At 47.0% G+C, this 25,774-nt stretch overlaps 2 protein-coding genes across 4 annotated transcripts in view; both read left to right on the top strand.

The window, feature by feature from the left end:
* Positions 1 to 861: 861 nt before the first annotated feature.
* Positions 862 to 10,920, top strand: mapre2 (microtubule-associated protein, RP/EB family, member 2). Of its 3 annotated transcripts, XM_080503304.1 has the most exons (7): positions 2,974 to 3,324; positions 5,429 to 5,556; positions 6,272 to 6,417; positions 6,502 to 6,718; positions 7,752 to 7,900; positions 7,993 to 8,151; positions 8,254 to 10,920. In XM_080503304.1, the coding sequence occupies exons 1-7, from the start codon at positions 3,203 to 3,205 to the stop codon at positions 8,350 to 8,352; spliced, it is 1,020 nt and encodes a 339-aa protein (XP_080359430.1). In that variant the 5' UTR covers positions 2,974 to 3,202; the 3' UTR covers positions 8,353 to 10,920. The 3 variants fall into 3 exon arrangements, with proteins under 3 accessions (XP_080359431.1, XP_080359430.1, XP_080359429.1); XM_080503305.1 differs by lacking the exon at positions 2,974 to 3,324 and adding an exon at positions 862 to 922 and having other exon boundaries at positions 6,272 to 6,718; XM_080503303.1 differs by having other exon boundaries at positions 6,272 to 6,718.
* A 9,871-nt stretch (positions 10,921 to 20,791) lies between these two features.
* Positions 20,792 to 25,774, top strand: part of spidr (scaffold protein involved in DNA repair) — a 46,501-nt gene continuing 41,518 nt past the window's right edge. The window contains 5 exon segments of the mRNA XM_080503317.1: positions 20,792 to 20,952; positions 21,181 to 21,351; positions 21,872 to 21,935; positions 22,525 to 22,659; positions 23,375 to 23,505. Of these exon segments, the coding sequence (XP_080359443.1) occupies positions 20,938 to 20,952; positions 21,181 to 21,351; positions 21,872 to 21,935; positions 22,525 to 22,659; positions 23,375 to 23,505 (516 nt within the window). The 5' untranslated portion in view covers positions 20,792 to 20,937.

The raw sequence follows: 25,774 nt of genomic DNA, 5'->3' as shown, positions 1-25,774 counted from the left end.
CCAGAAACAGCCTGAGATTATGTTATGTAGAAAATCTGTCAACTGAGAAACTTTGGCTATTATGATGTTGGTAACCTATCAATCTATCAATCTATCTATCTATCTATCTATCTATCTATCTATCTATCTATCTATCTATCTATCTATGTATCTATCTATCTATCTATCTATCTATCTATCTATCTATCTATGTATCTATCTATCTATCTATCTATCTATCTATCTATGTATCTATCTATCTATCTATCTATGTATCTATCTATCTATCTATCTGTCTGTCTGTCTGTCTGTCTGTCTATCTATCTATCTATCTATCTATCTATCTATCTATCTATCATCCATCCATCCATCCATCCATCCATCCATCCATCTATCTATCTATCTATCTACATATCTATCTATCGCTCTGTTTTTCAATATCTAAGAGACTGAATATGTCAAGTTTTTCAATGAGTGACGTTTCTTTTTGTATATTTAAAAAATATATATTACTTATTTTTTCATCATTTATTTCATGTCATCCATGTTGGTGTATTTTCTGATTTCTAAAGATGACATCTTTATTTCCCTCAATCATCATTTCTGATGGCTTGGGGTTTTTTTGTGTTGTGTGTGTTGTTTTTTTTTAATAAAATACGTTGGGTTTTTTTTTTTGTTCTAACCGGGCCGGTTCCGGTTCCTCCGTGAAACGACGGCACGAAAAACAGCCGTCACACGTTTGAATCATCAACGCATCGAGACGCGATTGGCCCGCCGTGGAGACAGATGTCAGCGGCCGACCAATCAGCGGCCGCGGCGATGAGCCGCCGTCCAATCAGCGCGCCGTTCCCGGTTCACCGAGCGACGAGGGGATGAGGGTGGGGTGACTCAGCCGGAAAACGGCGTCTTGAAGCAGCTGCCCAGGAGCGGATCCACTTCACAGGTGAGTCTCACCTGGGTTTCTCGGTCTGCGCTCGGCGGGAGCTTCCGTCGGAGCCGCGGGGGAGTGGGAACCGGGGACCGGGGAGCGGGGGGAGGTTCCCCGGGGTCAGGGCGCGTAGGAGCCGTCAGAGGTGTTAGAAAGTGTCGGTGGCCGGAGGAAAACTGAACAACGTGTCCTCCGCCGGGTTGAGGAGCTGCTTCCTCCGGTTCCGGGGCTCCGCTGGACCCGGAGGCTTCCTCCCGGTTCCGGGACTCCCCCGGCCGGCCGCCTGTTCCGGTCCGGGTCGGCAGCTCGTATTTTCGGTTCAGTCCGTGTGGATGTGGATCTCCTCTTCCTCCGTACCGGCACGGGGACACGTTTCTGTGGGGAGGGGGGTGGTCCGGTGGGTGGTCCGGTGGGCTCCGGTTCCCCGCCGCGGCTCTCCGCGCCTCGTGACCCGCTGAACCTCACCTGGCCGTGGGGGGGGGGGGGGGGGTCAGGTGTTCACCCTCCGGCCCGGATCACAGGTTCTACAGAATCCTGCATAAGAGACTTTAATCAGGTCCAAACTAAACGACAATTAATGGCTGGAAACGGATAAAACCTGAGAACTGACATCAGATTATAGAGCATCTTCCTCCTCTAACAACAGATTATAGAGCATCTTCTTCCCCAAACGTCAGATTATAGAGCATCTTCCTCCCCAAACGTCAGATTATAGAGCATCTTCCTCCCCTAACGTCAGATTATAGAGCATCTTCCTCCCCTAACGTCAGATTATAGAGCATCTTCCTCCCCTAACGTCAGATTATAGAGCATCTTCGTCCCCTAACGTCAGATTATAGAGCATATTCCTCCTCTAACACCAGATTATAGAGCATCTTCCTCCTCTAACACCAGATTAGAGCATATTCCTCCTCTAACAACAGATTATAGAGCATCTTCCTCCTCTAACAACAGATTATAGAGCATCCTCCTCCTCTAACAACAGATTAAAGAGCATCCTCCTCCCCTAACACCATATTATAGAGCATCTTCCTCCCCAAACGTCAGATTATAGAGCATCTTCCTCCCCTAACAACAGATTATAGAGCATCTTCTTCCCCAAACGTCAGATTATAGAGCATCTTCCTCCCCTAACGTCAGATTATAGAGCATCTTCCTCCCCTAACGTCAGATTATAGAGCATCTTCCTCCCCTAACGTCAGATTATAGAGCATCTTCGTCCTCTAACGTCAGATTATAGAGCATATTCCTCCTCTAACACCAGATTATAGAGCATCTTCCTCCTCTAACACCAGATTAGAGCATATTCCTCCTCTAACAACAGATTATAGAGCATCTTCCTCCTCTAACAACAGATTATAGAGCATCCTCCTCCTCTAACAACAGATTAAAGAGCATCCTCCTCCCCTAACACCATATTATAGAGCATCTTCCTCCCCAAACGTCAGATTATAGAGCATCTTCCTCCCCTAACATCAGATTATAGAGCATCTTCCTCCTCTAACACCAGATTAGAGCATCTTCCTCCTCTAACCCCAGATTACAGAGCATCGTCTTCCTCTAACACCAGATTATAGAGCATCTACCTCCTCTAACGTCAGATTATAGAGCATCTTCCTCCCCTAACATCAGATTATAGAGCATCTTCCTCCCCTACCATCAGATTATAGAGCACCTTCCCCCTCTAACACCAGTTTATAGAGCACCTTCCTCTAACACCAGATTATAGAAGAGACAGTGATTGATATATGTGATTATATATCATTAATATATGATGGTATTTGTGGATTATGATCTGTTGTTTCATAGTATTGTTGGTGGTATAGAGGGAGTTTTACTATCTGTCGTGTTGATTGATTTCCTGATGGATCAATAGTTGGTACTATAAACTATTGCAGTGTATTTATATATATATATATATATATATATATATATATATATAGACACTGTACTATATATAGTATCTATAAAAGGAGTTACAAATGGTGCTCCAGTGCGCGTGCGTGCTCGCGCGCTCTATATCAACGTTGTCATGGTTTTGGTGAACCGGGAGGGGGTCACGTGCTCCGGGACGTCACCGGGCAGATTTGTGAGGAATCAGCAGACACTGTGAAGGAGAAGCAGCCCGGAGGTGCGCCACCTTCTCTCCATCCGCAGCCGTCCTCCTCCGCCTCCTCCTGCTCCTCCTCCGCCTCCTGCTGCTGCTGCTGCTCCTCCTGCCGCCGCCGCCGCCGCCACTTTTCTCCACCGGCCACCGAGCGAACAGGCGATCTGTTCCACCCGCCCGAGACCCAAATGCCCGGTCCCACCCAAGCCCTGTCCCCGAATGGAGAGAACAACAACGACATCGTCCCGGACAACGGAACCAACATCATCCCGTACAGGAAGAACACGGTGCGGGGGGAGCGCGCCTACAGGTAAACCGTCCGAGGAGAGGCGGCTGCAGCCCGGCCTCCTCCTCCTCCTCCTCCTCCTCCCCCGGCTCCCCTCCTCCTCCCCTGCGGCCCGGAGCCCCGGAGCTCCGCCGCTTCCTACCGGTGTCAGCGCCGGAGCCTCCGCGGAGACCACGCGGGCTCTGCGGCCGCTCCGCCCGGCAGCAAACCCTTCGGTGTTTCCGGCTTGTGGTGCTCCGTGCTGGCGGCGGAGGGCCGGCCCGGCTCGGCTCGGCTCGGCTCGGCTCGGCTCGGCTCTGACAGCAGTGTTCAGGGACCGACAGCCGCCCCTCCTCCGGCCTCCTTCGCCCCCCCTCCCCCGGCTATCCGCCGTCATTTCGTGCTTTCCGTGCGGCGCTGACCCGGCCCCCCCCCCCCCCCCCTCCCCCCACCGGGGCCTGCGGAGGCTCCGGCTCGGCCCGGCTCGGCCCTGCCCGGCCCTGCTCGCCGTGGGCCGGGCTATCCATGCCAGGCTAACAAAGCGTGCTAACACACATCCGCTTTGTTGACATGAGAGAAGGGGGCCGGCCCCAGACCCTCCCTCCCCCCCGGAGGATCCCAGCCCGGGGCTCCGCTCCTGCAGCCGCCGAGGCTCGGAGCCCCGCGGCCCGGCTCCCCGGCTCCCCGCGGCCCTCCCGCTCCGGTACCGGCCGCACGCAAAGCGGCTGCAGCCGGGCTGCAGCGCCGGGCTTCCGGGCTGCTAGCGGCGGCTCGCTGCGGGCTCCATCCCCGCCTCTACAGCCTCCAGCAGGCGGGGGCTCCACAGCCTCACTACCTGCTGCCTGGTTCTGGGGGAGTGGGGGGGGGGGGTCTTGTTCTCCGGTCCTCCGGTCCAACCGCTTTCTGAATCGTCCCGACTTCCACTCATTGATCCGTTTTACAAGCTGTGATCCGGATTGGATCCGAGGCAGATTAAGAGCTGTGGATTTATTTCTTAACAAGTTTTCACATATGGAGGATTTAAGTCGTGTTGCTTTGTGCAGTGGGGGGTGGGGGGGTATGGGGTGGGGGGGGCGTGTCACCATCCATCCATCCACCCTTCCATACATTGGGAATAAACCTGTGATGAATGATTCTCTACTCACAACAATGGCAGAGTACTAACCAGAACTCCATTGTACCTTTGAGACGCCAATGGGGAATGACGGGTTTGTTCATTATTATATTTGTTGTTGGTTAAAACATAAACGGAGCTTTATTGTCTTTACTATTGGCCGAAGCGCTTTGTCTCGACATTTATTGTTTCTACCAACTTGTGTTCGCTGGACCCGCGTCCAGCGTCTCCTCATTAATGGAGAGTTTCCATCGGGGCGACGTGACGTCCCGGCGTTGCACTCGTAACCCGGAGAACGTGAAAAAGTCCCCCACAGGAAGGCACTGCCTGGATTAGAACCCCTGACCGCCTTGCTCCGAGGAGCCTTCCTCACGTCTAAAACGCTCTTTGATCTTTAGTTAAGACGGATAATAAGAAGTGTCGATGTCCAGTTTTGTTGTTTTCATTCTCTACGTCAACACTGTGAAAAAGCGACTCTCTGGCTCCGACTAGTGGCAGACGTGTGCATGACAGCTCAGCGGCACATGAATAACAGTTATTTGTCAGTTGTTTTTTATATATATATATATATACATATATATACCCGTCATGAGAACTAATGGAAACTCAGGTCTGATTCATCCACCTGTAACAAAAACCTTCACAGCTGTGAACTGAAGGTTTGACCTTTGATCTTTGGCCTGCTGAAACAATCACTCAGGTTGATCGTTATCGGAGCTTTGATCTTTAACTGCAGACGAGACGGTCACTCGGTAATGTAGAGATCTTCTGTTTACTCAGAGTATCGGGAGGCGTGACGGGAGGGAATTCGAAATATTACAAGAAAAAGTAGAAAAAACAAGCCTTGAACAGTTCGTGGATTGTTTTTAATTTAAATGGAAAATCTGAATCCTTCCTATGTTTTTAGCCAGAGGGCCACAACGATCAGCTGACTTAAAAAAAAAAAAAACAACCAAACTTTCCAGTTTCTAAAAGTGTTTTCTTGTCGAATCGGCGTTCACGTCCGTCCCGTCTTCTCTCCCGGTGTCGTTGCAGTTGGGGGATGGCGGTCAACGTTTACTCTACCTCAATCACCCAGGAGACGATGAGCCGGCATGACATCACGGCCTGGGTCAACGACATCCTCTGCCTGAACTACACCAAGGTGGAGCAGCTCTCCTCAGGTGAGCTCACCTGCTGCCGGCCGCGGAAACCTGCCGGCCGCGCTATAAATAAGAGCGCCGGTAAAGCCGGGTTCTCCTGCCCTCCGCCACTAATCCAATTTTCCCCCCACAGACCTGATGTTCGGGAGGTGTTTGGTGGAGATTACTCCTCCACCCGCCCCCACCTTAGAATCTGTAGCTCCTGCTGCAGCGCAGACATCCATCAGCTATCAGCTCAGTTACTGAAGAACATCGCAATATTTTTTTATACATTTATCTTAATAATCTGGCAAAATGTGGATCGTTAACGATGGTGCTTCACTCCCCGGTGTTTCGGTTTCACTGGTGCCCCTGTCAACTGGTGACTTCTGCCACCAGCCGCTCGCAGCAGCTGGTGCTAGAATAAGAGAAACAGACGATCACGATGCTTTCAAGTTTAATGGAAATGTTTAAGCTCCACTGTGGATTTCGGTCGGGTTCTGCTGTGGACGCTGGAGGGCGAAGGTCACCAGTTAACAGGGGCACCAGTTCATCCAAAACACCGGCGGTATCTTCCCCTGATGCTGGCGGCGTGTCGCAGAATCCTCTGGTTCTCCAGCTCCCAGAGTCGTCTCTCTCTCTCTCTCTCTCTCTCTCTCTGGTTTTAAAACCGGCGGGCCGAACGAGACGCAATCGGCGGCGCCCCCTTCAGGTCGGCGCCGGCGCTCTGTGACGTTGTGATGTTTCGCCGCTTCAGGAGCCGCTTACTGCCAGTTCATGGACCTGCTGTTCCCCGGGTGCATCAGTCTTAAGAAGGTCAAGTTCCAGGCCAAGCTGGAGCACGAGTACATCCACAACTTCAAGCTGCTGCAGGCGTCGTTCAAGCGGATGAACGTGGACAAGGTGGGGCCTCCCGGCACGCCACCGCCACCAACCCTCACGCCACCGCCGACCTCACGTCTTTTCTCCCCTCCCCCCACCCCCCAGATCATTCCCGTGGAGAAGCTGGTGAAGGGCAGGTTCCAGGACAACCTGGACTTCATCCAGTGGTTCAAGAAGTTCTTTGACGCCAACTACGACGGGAAGGAGTACGACCCGGTGGAGGCGAGGCAGGGCCAGGACGCCATCCCGCCGCCGGACCCCGGGGAGCAGATCTTCAACCTGCCCAAGAAGTCTCACCACGCCGCCAGCTCGCCCACCGCAGGTAACGCCGGGGAGAGAAAAAGAAAAAAAAACACTGGCAGGGAAGAATTTGAATAACAAAGGAGGATTTAAAGTTCTGTCATTTGATTCTATGTGCAAAATAAAAGGTTCAAAGCTGTTTTTAAAATGACTAGTTATCCTAAACTCATAAAGGATTAAAAATAAAAAAATCTAAAATGTTAGTTTGTTATGAATCTAAAATATAAATAAGATTTACTTAATTTGCCGTGATGTTATGGTCATTATTTTCACATTTTATTGTTAAAACTGCATTTTTATGTATATATAACAAACCTTTCATTGGGTTTTGGACGTCCGTTCACAACAATCCAACTTAGTGGTTTTATTTGTAACTTAGTGGTTTTATTTTGACAGTCACCATAATAACAATCCAACTTGGCGGTTTTATTTTGACAGTCACCGTAATAACAATCCAACTTGGTCCTTTTATTTTGACATTTACTATAATAACAATCCAACTTGGTCCTTTTATTTTGACAGTCACCATAACAACAATCCAACTTTGGTTTTATTTATTTATTTGTTGTGTGTGTGTGTGTGTGTGTGTGTGTGTGTGTGTGTGTGTGTGTGTGTGTGTGTGTGTGTGTGTGTGTGTGTGTGTGTGTGTGTGTGTGTGTGTGTGTGTGTGTGTGTGTGTGTGTGTGTGTGTGTGTGTGTGTGTGTGTGTGTGTGTGTGTGTGTGTGTGTGTGTGTGTGTGTGCGTGCGTGCGTGCGTGCGTGCGTGCGTGCGTGTGTGTGTGCGCGTGCGCGTGCGTGCGCGCGTTCCACGATAACAAACAAGCGACGGCACGCTAACTACATCGTTTTCTTACCGTTGCCGTGGAAACATGAAGCGTCTCTGAAACAAAGAGGCAAAATTGTTACGTTTTCACTGTAAATGTTGTCGCGTAAATGGACCCTGAACTGTAATAATAATAATAATAATATATGAAACACAATAGGGTGTGAGTGAAAGCGTTTCCGCGTGGCGAGCGGGGGTTTGGGCGTCCCTCACGCCTCCTCTCCCTCTGCAGGGGCGTCCAGGTCGACCTCCACCACCCCCAAAACGGCCACGCCCTCCTCCAGACCCTCGTCGGCCAAGAAGATCCCCGTCGCCGCCGCCGCCACTCCGGCCAAAGGAGAGAAGGACCTGGAAGCACAGGTCACACAGCTGACGGAGCAGGTGGGGCACACACACACACACACACACACACACACACACACACTACAGTACACACACACACACACACACACTCACTTGCGGCGCCTCCCCAGGTGAACACGTTGAAGTCTGCGCTGGAGGGGGTGGAGAAGGAGCGGGACTACTACTTCAGCAAGCTGCGGGAGGTGGAGCTGCTGTGCCAGGAGCAGGGCGAGGAGAACGCCCCGTTCGTGGAGCGGCTGATGGAGGTGCTGTACGCCTCCGACGATCAGGTGAGAGGAGGAGGAGGAGGAGGAGGCGACTCAGCGTTTATTTTTCCCACCACCCTCAGCTGACTCAGGTGTTTTCCGTCCCCCCCCCCCCCCCCCCCCCAGGAGCGAGGGGAGCTGGCGGAGGGCGACGTAGCCGACGTGGAGCAGGACGCCCAGGAGGAGGCGACGTACGACCAGCAGGAGGAGCAGGACGAGTACTGACCCCGCCCCCTTTCCCTCACAGAGGCCCCGCCCCCTCCCCTCCCCTCCACCTCTCACCTGTGAGTGTGTCAGGACTGTCGCAGGGCGGTGCCTCCGTCGCCCTCCTGGTTTCTGTCGCTCCGTCTCTCACCCGTCGTCTCCGTCGGCTCACTTTCTGGTGTTTTTTTTGTGACCCTGGGCGGGTCGGTGAGCTCGGACCATCGCAGACGGACCACCGGACAGGTGACCGTTACCTGTCAGTGTTAACCCCACCCCCCCCCCCCCCCACACACACACCCCCACCCCCACACCTCCACCCCCACAAACGTCTGTCCTCTTCATCCTCTTGCTTTGCATATCCACATTTCTTAGCAGAACGCAATAAGGGACCCCCCCCGAGGTGCATTTTTATTCTTTTAATATTTCAAAATAAATCCTGATTAGGAAGAAAAAAAATCAAAAAGAAATACGTGGAAGCTAAAACTTATTTTATTAAAATGCAGGTTTTTTTGGGTTTTTTTTTTCTCAAACTGGATTTACTGCGAGTTTGAAATTCTCTTTAATATGTAAAAATGTTCAGTTCAAAGGCGACGTACAACGACTCGGCACATATTTCCAAATTAAAAAAAGATTGAATTGCAAGAAAAAAAAAGTGTAAAAAAATAAATGTTTTTTTTGTGTTTTTTTTATTTCTACACTCGAAACTCGTTTTCACCCGTTTTAATCAACGGAGAAGCAAAATGAAACCTGAGACATGAAAGCGCTTTGAGAGTCAAGTGGGCGTGGCCACCAGTCCTCGCTTTGATGTTTCGTCCAATCAGAGCTCAGCGGGGGTCCACAGTCGTCCTTTGGGTCTCTGTGTATATGTGTGTGTGTGTGTGTGTGTGTGTGTGTGTGGGGGGAGGGGGTCCGTCCAGGTAGAGCAGTTTGGGAACCGCCGCGTTAGCCCCCCAGTAGCCCCTCTTACCCCCCCTCCCCCTCCAGCACCCCCAGCATCTCTCGCCCCCTTCTTACCCCCCCCTCCAGCACCCCCAGCACCTCTCACCCCCCTCCAGCCCCCCCGTTGCACTGACATGTGACTCTTTGAGGACAATCTGTCCGCAGACCTGCCCCCTATTTATTCTGAAGCCTTAGCCGTGACGAGGGACACGTTTGACTGTCGCACCGCTGACCTGCCCTCCAGCCCACAGGAAGTCGGCCAAGCAGCGGGTTTTAGGTTCAAATCCTCGGAGGTGTGGCGCGGTCACCCCCCCCCCCCCCCCGGAAGGAAACTCTCCTGTTTTGTTTTGTTGTTTTGGGTTGTTTGTTTGTTTTTTTTAACTCTTATTGAGATAATCCAATCAGATTGAAGAGTTAATCTGTTTTTTTTACACTACAAATCCTCATCAGGTTTGAGGATAATTGACTTTTTTTTAAAATTTCCAATCACTGAGATAAACCTCAGGTTTCTCTGATCATTTTATCAGCTTTGTGATTTGTTTTGTTTGTTTTGTCTTTTGTTTGTTGTTTTAAGTTTCACCAGCAGAGTCTGTCGCTCAGTTCACCTCCGTGATAATCCGTGTTAATCCGTGCTAATCTGTGTTTAACAACCCAGATCTAGAAAATCGTACCCGTTATGAGGTAAATTCTCATATTTAACATGTTTCTCTCACAATTTCCCGGATTATTGATTCAATGAATACCTCTGAAACGCCAGATAATCTACTCAACTGTCTTTTGGATCATTTCTCAGGAGATTTTTTTTTTTTTTTTTTGAGTCGATCACAAAAAAATGTCACCATTTTATGAATCGTGTTTCTAAATTGTAGAAAATAAAAATTGAATAACATCAATTTTTTTTTAAGTTAAGAAAATGTCATCAGAATTGACATTGGCATTTATTTGAATATTAAAAATAATAATAATAATAATAATCTCTTCTGGGTTGGTACAGCAAAAACATATACAAGATGTTTATTTCATGATGCAAAATACCAAGTTTATATATTTTTTCTGAATTAATAAACCGTAAAAACCTCAGAATGATAAAATTATACATTTTGCTGAATTACAGACAATTTAAATTTTTTTTTTTTTTTTTACAGAAAATCATGTTTTGAATGAAAACAGGAGAGTTTTTCTTCCTAGTGACCGCGTCGTATTTCTGTTTTAACGGTTCACTGAACAGTTCGTGTCATTTTATTAAATTGTTTTTTTGTTTTGTTTTGTTTTTTTGTTTTTTTAAAACCTGCATTTCCTGATGTGGAAGCAGGTGATTCTCCACCAGGCTTCAGTCGTATATATAAATATATATATATTACTGTGTAAATGAAAAGGAATGTAAACATGTACTGTCAATAATTAATGAATGGTAACTGTTTTTTTTTTTTATTTTTCACTCATTATGCATTCCCCCTAAAAAGAAGAAGAAAGAAAGAAAAGGTGTTGCATGTTTGCATTTTCTTTGTGAATAACTTGACCTGCTTTTTACATATTTAATACAAAACCAACATGTTACGTGAGCTTTTTCTATGTTTAACCTGCGATTTGAAGGCGATTCGGATGGATTTGCTGTAATAAAATTACATTTTGAGTCCACGAGATCGTCCGTGTGTCTGTAGAGGTAAATAAACTGTTAAATCTGCCACCATGCTTAAATTCTACCCACAAGTTTAAACACAGAAAATACTTCAGCTTCGGTACAAAAGTGGATTCCACAGTGTGTCTGTGAAGTGAATCAGGACGATTAATGAATAATCATAATAGCAAACCAGCAGTTTTTAGCTTGTTTATTTAAAAGTCACTGAACAGGTACAGGGAAAGTTTGTGAGCAAAACTGAAACGACAGAAAACGTATGAATTAAATAAGTTATAATGCAGCGTCTGATCTTCTGGTGCTGCGAATTGTTGAAATTGGTTCAATCAGAGTGACTCTTAAAAACAAAGTTAGATTAAAATGAGGAATCACATTTTTATACCCCCAAAAATTAAAACCAGCCTCAAACTCAAGTCGGTTAAAATGAACGTCGCAATGAAATGAGATTAAAATCCTTCAGCTTTTTTTTATTTTGGGTTCAAATCCTAAAATTCAGATGTAAGAAAATCCACTTGTGGAGGCGAAAGGGGGAATAAAAGTGCCGAGTCGTGAGTCTCCAGGTCCCAGGAAGCTGCTGAGTCATGGAACGCCGTCTGGCCGTCTGGAGGCCAGCTGAAGAACCCGGGGCTCTGGTTCTGTGACGCAGGAAGCAAAGCACACGGTGGAACTGCACATTTCTACTGCAGCTGACAAGAGGTTCTAAACATCTGGCCCGTGGGCCGGTCCAGACCGGGCCGGTCCGGACCGGGCCGCTGGACCAACGCTGGAAAAAAAAAACACTTGTCTTCAGCGTCTCTGTGGGGAAATGACGCTGAGACTCAGGATTATTGTAAACACTCTGGCTTTGATCTTAATCCGACAGGAAAATGTCAGAATCCAGAGACCAATGGCGTCACGGAGGTTCGAGACGAGTTACCTTGGAGTAAGTAACCCGACTACTGGTTACAAGTTACTAATTTAAAAAGTTGGCTTCGTTAACTTAGTTACTTTACGGATTGCTTGTTTTTAAAAGGAACTCAGATTTAACCTTTGATCTTCATTCTTTGTCGTATTTATATCTGACTCTCGCTTTTATGAACTGATTCCTACGATCCCTGGTATTTGTTGACTTAGGGATGTAGTTGTACGCACAGTGACTTGTGAAGTAACTGTAATCTGATTACTGGTTTGTAGATAGTAATGTGCTAGATCGCTGGTTACTGAAGGTTCTAGACGAGTTCTCGTTTGGTCCGGGTCGTCCTCTCGCGCTCGCCTTACCTGGCCGGCCTCCGGGATGAGGCGGGGCCACGCCCCCACCTGCCCGTCCAGCAGGAAGCAGCCCAGGTCGCCGTAGTCCGGGAAGCTCGGCGCCGGAGGGCCGGGCTCCGGGCCGGACGCCGCCGGACGCCGCTGCTGGGGCGCCACCAGGCTGGGGTCGTCACGGCCGGAGATGTACTGGGAGGGGAGCAGCATGCTCTCGCCCAGGACCTGGAGGTCAAAGGTCAGGGCTTCACATTCCTCGTCCGCTCTGGAGGCGGGAACGAAAGCCTTCAATCTAATTCTCGGGTTCGATCGTTTTATGTGAACGTCATGACGCTCGTGACGAGTTCAGGGAACGTCCGTAAACCGGAGCGTCACGATCCCTGTGGGACGTTTGCTCAGTCGTGATTCTCATACGGGACATGTGACGAGTCCTTGGGTCGTTAATAGGGTGTGTGTGTGTGTGTGTGTGTGTGTGTGTGTGTGTGTGTGTGTGTGTGTGTGTGTGTGTGTGTGTGTGTGTGTGTGTCCTACCTCAGGGCTGCTGGTGGACGGGTGTATGTGTCCATACTTGTGCGCGTCCTCTGGTTGTCCCGCAGCCTGCGGCACAGACGCACATCTCAAAGGCCGAATCCTCTGAAAACTAGAAACGCTGTGCGACGGCGGTGCAGCGGTTTAACGCCGCCGGCGCCCGGCGGCCAGAAGGTCCCCGAACAGAGTCCCTGATGGACCCTCTCACCTGTCCAGGTGAACCCGTGCGTCCTCTCACCTGGGTGACCTTCATCGGCGTGGGGGTCGGGGCTCCGGACTTCAGCAGCAGTTCGATGGCGTCCCTGACCTCCGCCGGCGTCCTGAACACGTCCAGGTTTCCATAAACACAGTTTTGAGTATCGTTATAAACGTCCTGTGGATGAACCGCCCGCGGCCGGCGAGGGACAAACGTCCCCCCGTTTGACCGCGAGACGTCCAGACGAGTCACGAATCTTAAAGCTTTGTTAACTTTACCACCGTCATACCCAGTGAATGAAAATACAGTCATGCTCTTATGATGTCGTTTGTGTGTGTGTGTGTGTGTGTGTGTGGGGGGGGGGGGGGTCGTACTGGGTGGTCCAGTGTGGACGGCAGGGGTCCGGGGCGGCGGTGGCACTCAGCTCCGGGTCCGATGTCAGAGTCGAAGTCACGATGTCGGCGGCAGCGACACTCAGGAGCTGAGAACACACGCACACGTACACACACACACACACACACACACACACACACACACACACACACACACACACACACACACACACACACACACACACACACACACACACACTTTTTTGTTTAACCCAAAACACTGTTTTCTGCCTCAAACTGACCTGGAGTACCAGGGGCATGATTTCAATTTCTGCTGTTACGTCATTACATCACTATACGTGTCAATGAATAAATAAACGTGTGAATAAATAGGAATGTTTAAAAAACATAAAGTGGGGGGGGTGGGGTGAGGGGTCTGTATTGTTTCGGCGTTGTCTTCCGAAAACGGCGTGTGGTCTTCACCTGAGACGGCGAGACGTTCAGAGCTTCCAGGGTGTGGACCCGGTCCGGGACGTCCACGGCGCCGCCCGGCTCCTGTGCGGTCTGCAGACACGTGGCGTTTAATCCCGGGCGTGGATCGGGACGGCCGGCGTCCCGCTGACTGGGACTCGGGGACGGGGGACCTGACGTCACCTGGGCGGACGCCGTCTCTGAGCCCGGGTCCATCTGCAGAGTCGCCGGCGCCTCATGGGCCTGCGACTCCTTGGCCACCCGGATCATCTCTCGGAGCTCTTCAGGCGTCCTGAACACAATTTAAAAAAAAAAAAAAAAAAACTACAACTGGAGACGGACTTCAGGGCGACGAGACGATGACAGAACTGCTCACACACACACACACACACACATGTACCAGGCGCCGCAGCGGGGGCAGCTGCTGTGGTTCTGGGACGAGGACGGTTTGGGGACGGAATCGGGGACGATGATGAACGGGACTTTGGCGCTCAGATCCATGAGTACCATCTACACACACACACACACACACACACACACTGTGAGGACTCTGGTTGCGTCCTCAGTCTGGTTGTGAACGTGAGGAACGTGGTCTCACGGCGCCGCCGCCGAGACGAGGGCCTGGACGGTGGACGGCCTGGTGGCTCCAGCTGGACAGGACGACCGACAGCTCCTGGAGAGACGACTCTTCCCTGGAGTCGCCGCTGGACGACTCCTGCGCTCGTCACGACGGGACGGGGAGGAAACAGACGAGACGAAGGGTTTAGCGCGTTACAGTCGGTGTCGCCACGGTTACCTTGGAGTAAGTAATCCGACTACTGGTTACAAGTTACTAATTTAAAAAATAAGTTTGCTTAGTTAACGTAGTTACTTTACAGATTGCTTTTTTTATTTAACCTTTGACTTTCATTCTTTGTCGTATTTATATCTGACTCCTGCTTTTATTAACGGATTTCTACGATCCCTGGTATTTATTTACTTAGGGATGGAGTTGTACGCACAGTGACTTGTGAAGTAACTGTAATCTGATTACTGGTTAGTAGATATAATGTGTTAGATTGCTGGTTACTGATGTGAGAGTAACGCCACTGGTTGTAACGAGCAGAGGCTCGGTGATGTCACCTCCTCTATGGGCCCGTTCAGGCTCAGCGAGGAGTCGAAGGTGGAGCCGCGGTCGAAGGTGGAGCCACGGTCGAAGGTGGAGCCACGGTCGAAGGTGGAGCCACGGTCGAAGGTGGAGCACACACTTTGGTCGGTGGAGCAGCAGCTGGATTCATGTTTGTCACTGAACAGAAGCGGTTTCTGCAGACGACAAGACATTTTCCACGGGGAGGACCGTCAACCTGCTGTGTGACGTCTGGGTGGAGGAGGAGGAGGAGGAGGAGGAGGTGGTGGTGGTGGTCTTACCCTCTCCAACCGCTTCTTCAAAGTGGAGTACCAGTGGTTTTTAATGCAGTTATCGGTCCTGCGAGGGGAGACACAGCAGACGGACGGAGGGACACATCCGGATGTCAGAGTTGTAGGGTACGTCTGAAATGTCCTTCCTAATTCCTCATCTGTCGACTTTCACTGAATCCTGGAGGTGTTTTATGTTGACGACTGTCTGAATTCTCAGTAAGCAGGAAACACCGATGCTTCCTTTAGCCTTCGAAACACCGATGTTTCCTTTAGCCTTCGAAACACCGATGCTTCCTTTAGCCTAGGAAACACCGATGCTTCCTTTCGCCTAGGAAACACTGATGCTTCCTTTAGCCTAGGAAACACCGATGCTTCCTTTAGCCTTCGAAACACCGATGCTTCCTTTAGCCTTCGAAACACCGATGCTTCCTTTAGCCTAGGAAACACCGATGCTTCCTTTCGCCTAGGAAACACCGATGCTTCCTTTAGCCTAGGAAACACTGATGCTTCCTTTTGCCTAGGAAACACTCATGCTTCCCTTAACCTAGGAAACACCGATGCTTCCTTTAGCCTAGGAAACACTGACGCTTCCTTTAGCCACGGAAACACTGATGCGTCCTTTAGCCTAGGAAACACCGATGCTTCCTTTCGCCTAGGAAACACCGATGCTTCTTTTAGCCTAGGAAACACTGATACTTCCTTTAGCCTAGGAAACACTGATGCTTCTTTTAGCCTAGGAAACACTGATACTTCCTTTAACCTAGGAAACACCGATGCTTCTTTTAGCCTAGAAAACACTGATACTTCCTTTAGCCTAGGAAACACCGATGCTTCTTTTAGCCTAGGAAACACTGACGCTTCCTATAGCCCAGGAAACACTGATCCCCCCCCCCCCGGTGACATCATCCAGGGGCTTCAGGTAACGTCCATAGACAAGGAGGTAGGAGGGAGGTGCGCCAGGCGTTGCTGCCCTGTAGCCCCGCCTACCTGCCGGGCAGCAGCTTGGAGATGACGGCCCAGCGGTTCCCCAGCTTCCTCTGCGACTGCACGATCACGAGGTCCTCCGCCTCGGTCCACTCGCTCTTGACCACCGCCGGGTTCAGGTGGTTGCACCAGCGCTCGCGGCACTGCTTCCCGTTCCGCGTCTTCACCATCTTGGAGATGAACGACCACCTCTTCACCCCGTACTTCTGGACCAGGTCCTTCACCTGCAAAAGGCGGGGGGACGTCACCGGCGTCGGACACACACACACACACACACACACACACACACACACACACACACACACACACACACACACACACACACACACACACGCAGGTCGAACTGTGACACCTTTCGATCCTCCTCCTCGGTCCACGGGCCGCGGGCCAGCTCAGGGTTCTGGATCAGCCTCCAGCGATGATGACACTCAGTGTTGGACTTCTTACCCTGAGACACACACACACACACACACACACACACACACACACACACACACACACACACACACACACACACACACACACACACACACACACACAGTTTCTAATCTCACCCTCCGCTTGCTTTCATCTCATGCAGGAAGTTTTGCCTGAATATAATATATAATAATATTCAACATAATACAAAAACAATATAATACTTAAAAAAAATTAGTTTTGTCATCATAAACAAAAAAACAACAAAAAAAATCGACTTCCTCAAAGGTTTACCCATATAGTAATCTTTTCTTATTTATTTTGTTTAATTTTTTTTAATTCTCTCTTTATTTTGAAAGGCAGATTTCCACCACAAACATTGTTCGCAGCAACAAAACTACCATCGAAAACACCAAGGGGAGAAAACAAGCTGCAGACCCCCGAGGGATCGTTTGACGTTTGACACGGAAAGTAAAATTCTGAAGATTCTATCAATAAAACAGAACGCTACCGGAAGTCATTCATCCCTACAGCTGTTAGGATATTTAACAACTCACTGTAAATGTCCTAACATTCTTCTCATGTGTCGTTTACATCTGCACCGAGTACATCTCAGTTTCTACCATCTACACTGCGTGTTTATCAATTCTGTCAATTTATTCTATTTTTAGAGGATTTCTTTCTTTTTTACTGGATTGTTTTATTTTTTTTATTTTTACCCATTCTATTTTTTGTGCTCTTTTTTTTTGCTCTTGTTTAGATATATACATATGTTTACATATTTTAATTCTTTAATTTCTGCACCTTTTTACCTTGAGCTGTTGTAAGTTTGTGTTTCCCCCTGGGGAGGAATAACGCTCTATTCTATTCTATTCTTTTCTATTCTATTCTGTAATTACAAAGTAACGACAGACCTTCTGCGTTTATAAACGTGTAAGAGCGTAAACACTCTTTCATACTCACGCCGAAGTGAGACGAGACCGAGGGCCAGCTGTTCAATCCAAAACATTTCACCAGGTCGCACAGCTTCTCATCCTGACCAGGAGGATCATCATCATCATCCTCATCATCATCATCATCATCAGGTCAGTTCACTCGAAGGTGAAAGAAATGAATGGTGGTAAATAAAGTGGAGATCTTCACCTCCTGTTCTGTCCAGCGGGACTTCAGCTGAGCGAGTCTATGAGGACGTCTGTTTCCCAACAAGCCGGAGCCACAATTCTTCCTGGAAGGTTAATCAAATCAAATCAAACTGTATTTGTACAGCCCTTTACAATAACCCAGTGGTATCCAAAGTGCTTTACAACAAAGCTTACAGAATAAATACTCTGGACAGTTAAAAGCCAATCTAAATTAAAAAAAAAAGGGTTTTCAGCTTTGATTTAAAAAGGCCGAGATCAGTAGTGGTGTGAATGTCGGGGAGGAAGTTTGTTCCACAGTCTGGGAGCAGCACGGAGTTTAAAAAAAAATAAATAAAAGATCAGCACAGAGTTCATCGCGTTCGTCGTCACAAAAAAAAACCTCGGTATGAGTCGTTCCCCTGCATCGCTGCAAAACACTGCGGCACAAAGATGGAAAACCAGTTATATCTGTGAAAATTGAGTTTGTTTTGGTGTTATAGTGTATTATTGTGTGTGTTATTGTGAGTCCTCTGACTTTGATCGGCCTCTTCTGCTCATCTCGGCTGCTGGTTTGAATCTCGACGACGTAAAACTGCAGCTGAGGAAACAAGAGACACCGAATTAGGAACAAATCTGAAGAAAACCTCAAGCAAACTGTTTCTTTCTTATTATAGATAGATAGATAGATAAATAGATAGATAGATATAGATCAAACCTATAAAAAAACATTGCTAATATAAATAAATACAATTGTGTTATATATAAAAATATTTGCACACAAAATAGACAATATATTATTAGTATTATTTCACTATACATACACACAGACTGATAAACGTCCACATATACACACATACTGTTTTTAACTGCCTGAAAAGGGGCAGGAGGAAGTAAATCTTATCTAATGCTACCCTCTATCCAATATTCAATACTCGTGTTATTTATCTTCATGTATTAAAAACGTGTAGATTTTTTTTTTTAGCAGATTCAGATTCAGATTCAAATAACATTCATCCTGTAAGACTATTATATAGTGTTGAAGACATCATAGAATAATTGAAGTATTGCATTCATACAGACACTTCTTACCAATATACATGTTCACACCCAAACAATTACATGAATAATACTAAGATTAACCCCCTTTTTTACTGTGATAAATATCGTTGCATTGACTCAAGAATTAAAAATTAAAAAACTCACTCGGTTTGATGAATCATCTAGATATTGTCTGAAAACATGAGACGTCGCCAGGACATTTAAGATCACATAAAAAACATTTGACTGTGGAACGTTTGGTCAGTGAAACGTTCAATTTAATTAACAAAATAAAATCAATTGACTTTAATTGGGGCTATAAGTGAAAAGGTCTGGTCTTGCTTTGACTCCCCATCGTCTGTGGGATTAATAAAAGCACCCTGTACCTGAAAACACTTAATTAATTTTCGACGTCACCATTTCGCCACAGAGATCGTCCACGAAAAATAAAAAAAGAGACAAAAAAAAATCGAAACGGACGTTCTCTTGAACCGGAAGTAGCTTAAAGTGCGGGGATCGGCCGGATCAGCTAACTCGTTAGCATCGACTCACCTGAGATCGGCGGGTCCAGGTAACCTCGACTCTCCGCCAGACTGGACACGTTAACGGCTCCTGCTCGTCTCCACCAGCTCGTCCGGTTTAACGGCTCCGTCGCGAGACGCTTTCGGAAAATCGATTTGTTGATTTGAAATGACACGATCGTTTGTTTTTTGTGTTTTTTTTTGTGTTTTTTTTATTAATTAGTGTTCGCTGAAGTCACGTACGTCCTCAAGTCCACTGTAATTAAAAAACGTCATTATAAGAGCGACTGTTAAAATGATTTATGAACAATTAATTCCGTAAAGAAACATATATTGTGCTCCGTTGCTGAGTTTAACGGCAGTTTACCGGACACCGAATCTACCTAGCAACCGCGATACTCTCCTCTGATTGGACGGAAAAAGGAAACGAGACCACGGATGAGGGCGAGCGCAACCTGGTCTCCGAGATGACATGGAAACAATGTTCTTCATTTATTTACTGTGATTGGAGTGTAGCATAGAGGGAAGACTTAAATATATAGTATTATTAAATTATTACATAGATAATAGATAAATATACTTACTCGGCTAACAGTTTAATGATGGTGTCGTAACTTACGTCCTCATCCAAGATGGCGGCTAATCTGTTTCTAATGGGCAGTGACAGTTAATGAGGCGTCTTAATTGTATAGTTCCGCGTGTGCGCACACCAATAACAGTGTCACACAACCTTTAAAGCTTTATATATTAAGAAACGAATCAATAAAAGCTAAAAGCAAGTGCAGAGATCCTTCTTCATTGGTATTTGTGGAATAAATGCCGAACGTTTGCAGGTAGATTGAAGATAGAAGAATGATTCCAGTAATTTACTCTCGAAGAGCAACCAAATGACTTATACGCTATTGGTATGACCAGAATGATGAATCTATATATATATATAGTCTGTGATTTGTGCTGTGAATATTGAAAAGGGACTGTATATATAGAGGAGTTTTCCCAGGAGTATAAACACTTTCGTCTTCTTCCTGTTATACTGAGAAGTCGCACTTCCATCCAGGAGGATCTTGTCTGTTTAGCTTTTAAAAGCAAAATTCAGAATGAGTACATGAGAGCCTTATCTTGACTTATCTTACAATTGATGCCCGGAATTAAAAAATATAAAGTCCGTTTGGTAGAATCTACAAATATAGTAGTAGTTTATAGTAGTATTTTATATGTTACAGGACCTTGATAGCAAATGTAGATATTTTCTGAACTTTTTCAATATATTTACAATCTAAATTGTTATTGGAAAAGAAGTTGAACAGAAAACATTTTCCCTCAACGACTGTTTGAATTTAATTATCATTTAATAATCTCCTGAGTTGCACATTTGTCATTCGTTCATTCTATAATTAAAGTTTTACTCATATGCAGAAGGGTGCAAATAAACAACAAAACGGCAACACACAGATGTAAAAGTACAGCAAAGAGACGCAAAACTGAATATTTTTGCGTGATTTAATAGATGCGTGAATTATTTTTGCTTCATTGTCTGGAAAAAGTAGTTTCACTCGGTGTTTCGTCTCCAGCCTTCGCACCGGGATACGCCGGTGACTGTAATGAAACGCACCCCCGCGGAGCGAGAAGACGGCGGACACGCTGGTTGGTCCGTTAGCTTTTCGTCACGCGACACACCGGCGGCTCCTGGCGGGGAAGTGAAAACACTTTAAACTTCACTGCCTACTGCTGTAATTAAAGAATATTAATTCCACAAACTCGGCCGGGGACCGTCGCTGCCCACATGTCCTCCAGAAAGGTAAGAATCTCCCCACCGCACCGGCTCGTTAGCGTTAGCGTTAGCTCCCCACCGGGGGAAACCGCGGCCGCCCGCCGCGGCGGCGAGGAGGAGCGGAGTCACTTCATTTATTCACGTTAAAGTACATTTTATTCCACATTAAACCACATTTACGCACAACGCAGGGGATTTTTATCAACGGTCTCTAGTAGTTCTGCTCTCTAACAGAATGAAACTTTCCCCCCGCAGAGGCTAAAAACCTCCAGGGACCTCCGCTGCGTCCTCTTCCCCGACGATGTGCGCTCCGCGGCGGGCAGAGCGAGCCGGGAGCCCCCGGTCCTGTCCCCCGAGTCCTCCGAGTCCTCCGCCCGCAGCTGGCGGCGGTGCGGGGACAGCTTCCTGGACACTCCGGTCATGGAGGTGGGGACGGAGGGACGAGTACCGAGTACTCCAGTACAACTACTGTTACGTTACTTCCCTGCAAGTTGTAACGAGAGTTTGTAAAGAATCAGCACTTTAGTTACATTATTTCTTTAATAGATTTAAAAGTAATGCTCAAAAATACTCAGAGATTACTCGGATTGCAGGAAAAAATAAAGTAATTTACTTTCAGTGGTGAAAGTAACACATTACAAGTAGTATTATAATTTCACGAGTATTATACCATCTATTTTAATATTTTCAAGACAATTATAGTGCAAGAGATGTTAATTACAGGTGTGCCCATTACTGTAATAAGTAGTTTTTGTGGTAATTGTATATTTATAAACTTTTTTTGGGCAAAAATGTACATAATAAAAATTTGCATCGTGACCATTATTTAAAGCCACATGAGGGTCAAACTATCAAACTATACTTATGCTGCTCAGTCGCATTAAGGTGAGTATTTGTATTCTGTTACTGCAGTATTCTTATCGCTGTCGTCTCTATTTTTCCGCAGAAACTTCTGACTTCAGGGAGGAAACTCTCGTCTGTCAGGAAACTTGCCCAGTTCAATGCTTCAGGTAATTTAATGTAGAGAAACGGACTCACATGGAATCGTATTGTTTTTTAAAAACAAAACAGCTTTCATCGCTTGAGGACATTTAATCTTAAATTTCCTCCAAATTTGGAAAATTTTACACATTTATATATTTAGTGTTTTTAGTCATTCGTGTTTATCATAATTTTACTTCAAATTTAGTTGATTTTTGCACCTTTTTGTACCATTTATTTGTCTTAATGTGGTCATTGTCAACACAAATTACGTTTACGTTTTGGCATTTGAATTTTTTTATACATACATATAAACATATATATTGATTTAATGTCTTTTTCTACAAATTGTGCATAAAAATATGTCCGTTAAAAGGGACGAGAAGGAAAAAAAATTAAATATAAAGGGACCCAGAGTCGATCCCTGTGGAACTCCGAAGCTCATTTAATTGTTCCCAGGCAGCAAATTGGTCAAATAAAAGCCGAAGTTGTGAAAAAACAAAAAAGCCGTAGGTCCCGGCTAACCACCAGAACAGGAAGTGAACTTGCCCTTCCTGACCAGAAGCGTTGCAGCAATCTGGTGGTCTGACAGGAAGTGATGTCGTCTGTGGCGGTCAGGGCGGAGCGGTGGCGGCGAGGAGCCGCTTCACATCGCCTGGAGCTCCAGTGACGGCGAGACGTCCGACGACGGGGACGGGCCCTCGGCTCCCCGTCGCGCCCCGAGAGCGCCACCTACTGCCACGTCTCGGAGAGGTAGGAGTAAAATGGCAGACCGCCGTCGCACGAGTTCCACCTCCGTGTGTCACTTTAGATGGATTTTCATGGCCTCTTGTTAAATTCTGCATTTCAACCCGTCGCACACATGAACTTCCAAACATTAGAAGGCGATGGAAAAAGTTTTCATTGCTCGTAGTTTAATTTAAACGGTGACATTTCCATATATTATCTATTTATTACATACAAAAAATATTTCATGAGGGTTTGCCATATAAAAAAAAAAAAAGGTATCCCAAGAACTGTTTTATTTTTTATTTTTTTTATTTAGCCAGACCACGTAAATATCATAGAAATGAGAGTTAATCAAATTATTTAAAATTATATTTTATGGGACAAAGTTTTTTAAATATATCTTTAAAGGCGCAGTGTGTAAGATTTAACTGATATCACTCAAGGAGCGCTGGACTGAGGACCGACTCGTTACACCATCTGGTGGCTGAGTGCGGTATTGCAGAAGTGACAGACTAGAATTGTGCGGTTAGTTAACTTTTTATTTAAACTTGTTGCGACCTTGAGTACAAACTGATGATTACGTTTACGTTCCGTTTGACTGGAGTCACGTTATCGCTGAAGGTGTCACACGATCAATTCAACAAATCATCAATAGAAATCGTTTTTTACCTTCCGACAATGCAGTCGTGGGAATTGTTGTTGACGGCGTTTTTGCTTCGTCTGTCCTCGGCGTCGTCAGACGAGCTCCCGGACATCGACTCCGCCAGCGACGAGTCGCCGGGCGGACGTCGGGACGGAGACGACGGCCAGCAGATTTCCGACTGCGACTCGGAATCGCGCGAAGAAGAGAAACCTGGTCGGAACGAAGACGTGAGTCCGTCACCATTTGATTCTTTATTTCATGACACCGAAGAATTTGTCAAATCAAAGTCAACAAAATCCTACCAAAATAATAAAATGACCTCTGATACATATATTAAAAAAAATTACAATGAGTATAGTATAATGTACACGGATGATATTATCGCCTTATTTATCTCAAATGCAAAAATCAGGAAAATAAATAAAAATATAAAATTCCCCTTAAATTGTTCAATAAGTGAAATTATATTCTATATTATCTGTAATTATTTGTATTTGAGTATAACTGTTATGAGCTATTGTATTCTAATACACAATATAAGAGTAGACAATTTTATTATTATTATTATAAGGTATTTATATTTAACTAGTTTCTATAAAGATCTGTTTTAATTTAATTCATTCATTCTTTACTGATCACAGCTAAAATAAAGAATAAAAATCAGCACAACTTCCAGATAAAGAGCGCAGGTTATTCTTCTTCAGGGTGTAATGTGCGTCTATGGCCTCTTGGGGGCGCAGCGGACCTCCTTTCTCTCCTTGCCGCTGCTGTTCGTCGCAGTAAAACACTTTTGTCTGGTCTGGAGGCCTGAGAAGCTTCCAGGTGGGAGCAGCAGGGGGCGCTGTGCAGCTTCAACAGGAGCTCCTGACAGAACACGACTTGGCTGGTGAGAGACTGATGAGGAGTCAGGAGGTCAGAGTTAACCCGGTTGTCAGAGTTAACCCGGTTGTCAGAGTTAATCAGGACAAACAAAACCTCTTGTATATGATTAATACTAGTAGAACTAACGAGAATAAAACCCAGAAATGAACAAACTGCAGAGAAAATACGAGTTTAATGTGAAGAAGGTTTCTGCTGCTTCGCGATGCTTTAAATGTCCTGGTTTAGTTTTACTTTACTTTAACTTATTAACTAGTCCTTGTGTTTCCCTGTTGTGTTTGACTAGTTTGGGATTAGTATTTTAAGAGCAATGAAGTAATCTGTTTGGTTGGTGGACGACATATGAACCTAGTTTAGACTAGTTACGAACCAGGCTGTGTGACTAGTTCTGGACTAGTGTTGATCCGGTCTATAGACCTATAGAACTAGAAACTACTGATGCTAGCAGCAGGAGGAGCAGGGCCATAGACCTATAGAACTAGAAGCTACCGACACTAGCAGCAGGAGGAGCGGGGCCATAGACCTATAGAACTAGAAGATACTGACGCTAGCAGCAGGAGGAGCAAGGCCATAGACCTATAGAACTAGAAGCTACCGACGCTAGCAGCAGGAGGAGCGGGGCCATAGACCTATAGAACTAGAATCTACTGATGCGAGCAGCAGGAGGAGCAGGGCCATAGACCTATAGAACTAGAAGCTACCGACGCTAGCAGCAGGAGGAGCGGGGCCATAGACCTATAGAACTAGAAGCTACTGACGCTAGCAGCAGGAGGAGCGGGGCCATAGACCTATAGAACTAGAAGCTACTGATGCTAGCAGCAGGAGGAGTGGGGCCATAGACCTATAGAACTAGAAGCTATGATGCTAGCAGCAGGAGGAGCAGGGCCATAGACCTATAGAACTAGAAACTGCTGACGCTAGCAGCAGGAGGAGCAGGGCCATAGACCTATAGAACTAGAAGCTACTGACGCTAGCAGCAAGAGCGGGGCGGGAATCTACTTCTAAAGTTCTATGTGCTCTGTCTATGTGCTCTGTGGTGAGTCACAGCGCCCCTAGAGGCCTGGCAGGTGAACTACATGTCCTGAAGCCTCGTGTTGAGCCGAGTTCATAGAGACGTGTGGACGGAGGTTTTGTGGAGAAGGCCGGGGAGAAGAAACATGTTTCTTTCTGCAGCAGCAGCAGCAGCAGCGTTTCCAGAGGTGCAGCAGCGTCTCGCCCGGTTGTTGGGTTGCTGTTTGCTGAAGGCAGGGCGGCGCAGGGGGAATGCAGGAGGAGTGGCGAGCGTCCGGGTTAATGTTGAGGCGCTCCAGCAGGCCGGCCCGTAACTCCCGCAGCAGCCTGGGGCTGCAGGTTGCACTGCTGGAGTTGCAGGTTGCATTACTGGAGGCTGCAGGTTGCACTGCTGGGGCTGCAGGTTGCATTACTGGAGCTGCAGGTTGCATTGCTGGGGCTGCAGGTTGCATTGCTGGAGCTGCAGGTTGCACTGCTGGAGGCTGCAGGTTGCATTGCTGGAGGCTGCAGGTTGCATTGCTGGAGGCTGCAGGTTGCACTGCTGCAGGTTGCACCGCTGGAGGCTGCAGGTTGCATTGCTGGAGGCTGCAGGTTGCACCGCTGGAG

This window comes from Blennius ocellaris, assembly GCF_963422515.1.
Source record: "Blennius ocellaris genome assembly, chromosome: 10".
NCBI classification, from domain to species: Eukaryota; Metazoa; Chordata; class Actinopteri; order Blenniiformes; family Blenniidae; genus Blennius; species Blennius ocellaris.
The sequence above is the reverse complement of the archived record's forward strand: the minus strand, read 5'-3'. Positions and strand labels throughout refer to the sequence as shown.

Bases quoted from the DNA above. Each gene is read 5' to 3' on its own strand.
- mapre2 (XM_080503303.1), top strand. From the start codon at position 3,203: ATGCCCGGTCCCACCCAAGCCCTGTCCCCGAATGGAGAGAACAACAAC. The intron at 3,325-5,428 runs GTAAACCGTCCG...GTGTCGTTGCAG, and splicing joins CGGGGGGAGCGCGCCTACAG to TTGGGGGATGGCGGTCAACG. The intron at 6,719-7,751 runs GTAACGCCGGGG...CTCCCTCTGCAG, and splicing joins CGCCAGCTCGCCCACCGCAG to GGGCGTCCAGGTCGACCTCC.